This window comes from Carassius carassius, chromosome 2, assembly GCF_963082965.1.
Source record: "Carassius carassius chromosome 2, fCarCar2.1, whole genome shotgun sequence".
Taxonomy (NCBI): domain Eukaryota; kingdom Metazoa; phylum Chordata; class Actinopteri; order Cypriniformes; family Cyprinidae; genus Carassius; species Carassius carassius.
In genome coordinates this window covers 10,929,799-10,936,518 of record NC_081756.1, presented here as the reverse complement: position 1 = coordinate 10,936,518, position 6,720 = coordinate 10,929,799, and the positions used below count along the sequence as shown (strand labels likewise).

The 6,720-nt window shown below is 40.6% G+C and overlaps 2 protein-coding genes across 2 annotated transcripts in view; both read right to left on the bottom strand.

The window, feature by feature from the left end:
- Nucleotides 1-452: 452 nt before the first annotated feature.
- LOC132102518 (mRNA decay activator protein ZFP36L2-like) lies at nt 453-2,087 on the bottom strand. Its single transcript, XM_059507261.1, has 2 exons — nt 1,888-2,087; nt 453-1,535 (listed from the first exon to the last, which is right to left on the bottom strand). Exons 1-2 carry the CDS (start codon nt 1,894-1,896, stop codon nt 591-593), a joined length of 954 nt encoding a protein of 317 aa, XP_059363244.1. The 5' UTR covers nt 1,897-2,087; the 3' UTR covers nt 453-590.
- A 1,010-nt stretch (nt 2,088-3,097) lies between these two features.
- Nucleotides 3,098-6,720, bottom strand: part of LOC132102502 (metastasis-associated protein MTA2-like) — a 33,198-nt gene continuing 29,575 nt past the window's right edge. The window contains exons 13-18 of the mRNA XM_059507260.1: nt 6,519-6,658; nt 6,085-6,313; nt 5,855-5,944; nt 5,506-5,624; nt 5,292-5,434; nt 3,098-5,215 (exon numbers count right to left, since the gene is read on the bottom strand). Of these exons, the coding sequence (XP_059363243.1) occupies nt 5,062-5,215; nt 5,292-5,434; nt 5,506-5,624; nt 5,855-5,944; nt 6,085-6,313; nt 6,519-6,658 (875 nt within the window). The 3' untranslated portion in view covers nt 3,098-5,061. The remainder of the gene's footprint in view (nt 5,216-5,291; nt 5,435-5,505; nt 5,625-5,854; nt 5,945-6,084; nt 6,314-6,518; nt 6,659-6,720) is intronic.

The window sequence follows — 6,720 nt, the reverse complement described above, 5'->3', positions numbered from 1 at the left end:
TCCAGTGTATAAAAGGGACTTGTTCAAAATAGCTGTAGGGTAAATCAATTTATTAAAAAAAAAACAAAAAAAAAACCCTCCCTCTCCTGACTGAAAACCATAGTTACAGACAAGACTACATCCGAGAGAGAATTGCCCCCCCCCCCTAAAATATCACACCTTGGACTTTCACACCAAAAGTTTTCAAAAATGTTCAGTCACCACTAGAGTGTCATGAAAGACAAACCACACAGCAAATCATTTTAGGAGGTTTTATTGAGATCCATGAATGCTGACGTTTCCAAAATAATTTAAAAGGTCATGGAGTTTAAAAATCCTTAAATTAGAAACATGCATAGTGAAAGTCATACACACAACAGTAAAATAAAGTCTCAATTTTACACTTCAGGCAGTCAAAAATAAGTGGCCTTAGAAGTACATGACACTTGAATTAAGAAATAAAAGCAAACATCAAGAATCGGTCTCAAAAGGCGGTTTAAAAACAAGTAGCAAAGTGACACTGTACACGACTAAAAAACAAAATAAAAACAAGGTTAAATATGAATTCAGTCACAGATAAAGCTTTAGCAGTTAGGATCATGCCACAGACTTCATGGCAACCGGGGCTTGTCCAGAGTGTCTTGAGGACCAGCATTGGCAGCGTACTCTAACTGCTGGAGCCGAAGGGCCAGAGGGAGCAGCAGGTCATTCAGATGTTGACTGCTGAAGGTGAAAGCATTGTTGGCCACTTCTTCCACCGATGGTGGAGTGACTGGACCAGAGCCATCAGGGTACACCGGTGAAGCCAGCGCAGATGGAGGGGATGAGGATGGTGGGGATGGTGAAGAGCACATGTCTGAGGCAGGCGAAAGAGATCCCCCATTGGTCATCTGATGAGGCCAGGATGTGTGGTTGGAGTTAAGACCTTTGATAGTGTTCGGAAGCCCATGTTGGAATCGACAACGGGTGCCATAGAGACAGAAACCGAATGAGCTGAAGGTGCGACAGAGGGCACCTTGAGGCTTCCACTCTTGGGATTGTGATGGAGGTTGCCAGGTTCGCTCCTCTCCACCATCTGATTCAGAGCCACCCTCAACATGCAGGAAGTGACATCTGGTACCAAAGGGGCAAACCCCAAATGCACGATAGGTACGGCAAGGCACATTCTTGCGACGGGGACGGGTGGGCCTCTGCTCTTTAAGGCTGTGCACAAAGAGACAACGAGTGCCATAAACGCAGTAGCCAGCGGTGTGGTAGGTACGACACAGCTCGGTTTTGTACTTGGGATGACGGGAGGGTACATGGAGATCATGGAGGCCGTGGGCAAACTGGCAGCGTTCTGCATACTTGCAGGTACCAGTCTCAGCATAGCGGCTGCACAGTTCGGTCTTATAGCGGGTGGAGCAGAGCCAGGGCGTCATTGGGGGCGATGGGGACTCAACTAGAGGAAGCAAGGCCTCGGCAAGAGACAAGCTCCCACTGCCTAAACCCTCCTCCGGGAAGAAGGCCTCATTCTGGCCTTGAGTGGGGAACAGAAACAGGTCATCCTGACTGGTCTGGAAAATAAGGGTAAAGATAGCTTTTTAGGACACACACAAAAAAAAAAAAAAAAAAAAAAAAAAAAAAAAAAAAAAATCCCACCACAACACTTGCCCATTGCATAGATAATGCATGTTACCACTGCCTAAAATTTTAAATATCATCATCAGCCTACCATAGGAACCATAGTCAGCTCATTTTTCAGTTTACTAGAAAGCATAGAAGACTTTTTTTTTGCAGTTTTCTGATAATGGACATCTCAGTGATCCTAGTAAGAGTTACTCAGTGCTTTCTTTGAGACGCTTTAACTAATAATTCGAGACAGATGGTGCCAATAAAAACGCGAAAAGGAAGACAATAACAGCTTACCTCAAACATCACTGTGGTTTTAAGTTGCTTTACAAAACTCAACGGCACCCAACAAAACGTGGTATCTTGTAGTTTAAAAAGCGACTTTAAAGCAACAAAACACCCAAACACTTGGCTCCGTTGCACTATCCCAGATGAAAGACGCGGACTACACCCTGTGCCTGACAAGTCCCCCGTACCGACAACTGTTCGCCCTGTTGTTTTAAAGCAGACCCGGATTCCGTTTCCGCGTTCCCTTTAGAATATGAATCAGCTGTGAAGCGTGAACGTTCGAATCAGCCAATCGGGTCTGCCGTCGTTGACCGGCAATTCAATTTGGAAGTAGTCTGAAGTGATGATGCGTTCGTCTGCAGTGGGTGTTTTGAATTTGATCAAATTGGGATATCGCCGCTGCCTTGCAGAATCTACTGCGATAAACATTTGAAAAGTATCTTGTTAACCGACTTCAAAGAGCGAACTCCGAATATACACACAGGCCCATCCTGTATCATTACCGCATCACACCTCGAGCTGATAATTGAGCGCTTGTCTGTGAAGTGCAGATCGAGTCTTTGTATTATGTTTATTGTGAGGCTTGAGATGAGGATATTCTTTTCCAGCAAACAATATGGACTATTACAGTCTTACATTTTGCCACTGAAATAACTTTGAAAATAAACAATCAAACCTTGACAGCAGATATGTCAAACTAGTTTACTAGCTATATTAAAAGTTATTAATATAATTTTTGGAATGTGACCGTTTCAACTGATTGGACGAGTCTGTGGCCTTAAATCATAGATTTTTATATTAATGTGCTACGTTTACTAAGTTTACTACGTACTACGTTTGGGCAACCCAATAATAAACAACTTTTGAAGAAAGTTCTTGGTTTATTAAATTAGCAAAGCAACGTTGATAGGATAGTTCACCCCAAAGAGAAAAAACCCATCTAATCGTTTCCTTAGCCTTAAGTTGTTCTAAACGCGCGTTTTCTCTTTGTTCAGCTGAACATAAAAGACAGAACATTTGCTGGTCCCCATTAACTTCCATAGTATGGAGAGAAAATACTAGGAAAATGAATGGGGACCAGAAAGTGTTTGGTTACCCACATTCTTCAAAATATCTTATTTCGTGTTCAACTGAAGAAAGATACTCATACAAGTTTAGAACAAATTGAGGGCAAGTAAATTATTTTTATTTCATTAAATGAAAACGAGGCAATACAATGAATTGTTTAAAGGTTTTATATCACGTTTAATTCACTGCACATTTTTGTCACAGACATGTTTTTGGAAATAAGCATTTTCAATATTACATCAGTTAAATCATCTAAAGTTACACAACTGTACAAACCAACTGGACGTTTACACTTTACAGCCTCGTTTTCATTCACGAAAAAAAGGTGTTTACCATGAATAAGGTCCACTGCAAGTGCAAATAAATCAGTACCCATGTAACAGCTTTTAAAATGCATGAAACATTGCCTATTTAGGACCACAAACAAAAAATCTTTATTTTCTTATCACAAGATACATTAAAGGATACAGAGACACTGGAATATTAAAAACAAAATTTGAATTTTGAGTTGAAAGAAATTTCTCATTGATATACAAAATGAAATCCTGCACATCCTTGAATCAAACTCTAAAATCATCCAGTCTTCCCTACCCCAAACTCTATGCCATAATGGAGATCAATGTTAAGATTTTTTTTTTTCCCCAAACATTTTGGGGTCACAAAACCCCTTCATAAAAAAACGGGTGACAATTAAAACGGGAAATGTTAACATTTATTTGTGTCTTTAATGTGCAGTGCACGCTCCTTTTAAGAAACATTACAAAACCCCTAATCGGGAACAATTTACAATGAAATTTTGTGTTGACTAATCTCAACAAGCCAAGAAATCTGTCAAAAAAGACCAACCGTTCAGCTCAAAAAAAGAAAAAAAGCTTAATCATAAGGCAAAAATATGTTTCAATATGAGCCTATAGTTAAGCCATGTCTAGGAAAACTCCCAAAACATTTTTCATCTCACTGGATCCAGTTAAAAAAGAAAAAACACTTGAGTGGGAAATATGGATCAATTTCAGCCTATAGTAGAGTCTTTACTAGAAAAACTCAAAAACATTTTCCCTCTCTCATTATCTACAATTGCTAACAGCTTCCCAGTAGCCCACAGGACCTTCATAACACGAATGCAAGGGCATCGACTTGTTTAGAAAAACAGCAAATGTGAAAAACAAACTTTTATGGCTTTGTTCATGATATATATGGAAAGGCTCGATTATTGAGGTACGAAACAGGCCAAACTGATTGCGACATCAAACCACCTCAAACCAAGATTTGCCTTACATTCATGAAGATTTGCCTTCAATCACTTTACTACAACCAGAACCCTTCCTAAATAGTCAAAAATATTTTTTCATACTAAGACCTTAAAATATCACTGACTGGAGTAGCTACACTGCAGGAGTTTTGGATCCATGATCACAAAAAAAAAACCAAAAACAATATTGAGTCTGAGAAACTTCCTATCAGTAAACCAACTCAACTGCAGGTCTGCTGTATTATGAACAATACTTTGCTGCAACGCATTCCATGATTCCATCTTTCCACAATTCAGCTAGGCCTGAAAGACAAGAACCACGAGTACTGGCTGAAATAAAAGGAGCAGCGCAATCATTTGTCTATAAAGCATGAAAAAGGGTGGCTTATGTTTTTAACATATGCGACCTAAGAAATTAAGAAAATGATGGTAAAAAGACCATGTACTCCCCTCACACATTTAAATCCCAATTTCCATACACACAAGAATCAAACTCTTGAAAAATCCTGTTAATATTTATACAAATAATGACAGAACTGGAGAAAAATAAAGTGTGCTTCTCCACAATCTTAGAATGAACATGATTTGCTTTAAATTACACAGTTAAAAGGATTTGCATTTAAAAAAAGCATTGGGCCAGCAGGGCACCAGAACCCTTAAACTATAACACTGGGAGTAAAACACTATGAAGTGTGGTGTATGCTGGTGTAAGAGTATGCGCTTTATCATATTCCCGAGTGTGTGTATGGGATCGGGGGGGGGGGGGGTGGGGGGGACAACAGAAGAAGAAGAGGAATAGAGAAGAACAGTTGACGATGGCAGGCTTAACATGCTCTGGCAATGGATGTGGTCTACTGGAATATTGCTCAGTCCTCCAACACGATTGGCTCGCTGGTGCTGGAGGGTATGATGGGTACAGGAAGCGGCCGGGGCGGCACGGGAAGTTTGATTCTGACCGAGAGGTGTGGTTTTCTGGCCGCCCGCCTCATCTCTGACTGAGTGAGGTGTTTCCTTAGGGCTCTGTAAACCACATACACATAGAATTAGTCTCAGGGAAAAAGCGAAAAAATGTCAATCAGATGTTTTAGAAACAAACCTGGTGTCTTTCGTAGCCACAAACACGACTGGATTCGGAGCATCTCCTTGACTGACCTTCTGTCTCTTAATGACTGACTGGGTGGCTGCTCTCATTCCCAATGCGAAGGGTCTTCCATTGGTGGACAAGGAATGACTTCCAGCCTGCATCCAATGAGAGAGCTTAGATCTATGTACATTATTTTATCTTCCTCATCTTTGTATGTAATACTCACATTTTCGAATGGTCTCTTGCCCAGTAGAGCAGATGTGCTCCGAGGCTGGTTAACCTGGTTACGGTTGATAGGGGTTGGAGCACCTCGAGGGGCTTTGAGTTTCAAAGGAGCTTGAAGAGCTGAAGAATAAAACAAGCACAATTACTCAAAATATTCAAATCTAAAAAGTCAAATGATCAGTTTTCAAATATTTCTCCTGTGTATTTTGAGGAAGTATTGTGCCAAACAATTTAATTCACTTCTATGTCTCATTTTTCACACCCTTAAAAGTGATTCATGCTATATTTCGGATGTTAAAATAATGATTTTCTATCCCTATTTACGATTTGATTGAATACTGAAGCCATACCCAATTCTTTAACTATATTGATGAGGGACGGTCGAGGAATAGTGCGGTTCTTCATAGCACCCTTTGCTGCTTTAGGAAGTCTTATCATACCTAAAATAGAAGGGAAAAAAGCAGTCAAAAAAGACTATCGAGATAAAATTCAAAGAGGTTTATGCTACTGCATAGAAAACTGAGCGAAAAAGAAAGAAAAAAACAACCACAAGTTTTTATGTTTGTAATTGACTACTCACACTCTGCTTTGACAGCATTGGCGTTAATGGAAGCGTAGGGGCGGCGGGCTGCTCGGTGGGACTGCAGGATGTCCTGACACACCCGACGGGCAATTCGAGTGAGTTTAGTGGTCTGCAGGATGAAGGTCTGACGATTTTTAGCCAGAAGTTTAGCTCTTCCTGCGCTGCTGGTAAACGGAGACATGCCCTGTACCTCCTGGCGGGTCATGTGACCACGTGGAGCTGCATCCTATTGGAAAGATATAAATGTTCATTAATCAATTTGCCAATTTTCTATCTCCATCTAGCTTAAAAACGTGTCCATTTAAAATGACTGACCTGAATAATTTAGCCACCAAGATGATTAATGAAACCAACTAGATTTCTCACCGTTGATTTTTGTATGCATTTAACCTTAATATTTTAAAACATCAAAAAAGACACGGTTAACATACTGAGCCAGTTCTTGTGGCGCCCTCTAGTTGAGTAGGGGTCTTAAGACCACCATACTTTTTCCAGTAAATCCAACAGGATGCACATAGTCGGCACTGCATGTTGGGAGGACCCCATGCGTACCACTGCTGGGACTGAGCAGCTGGAAGAGTAGCAAGTCAGACTCATCAATACATTCATTGTAACGCAAAGGAATAATTGAGC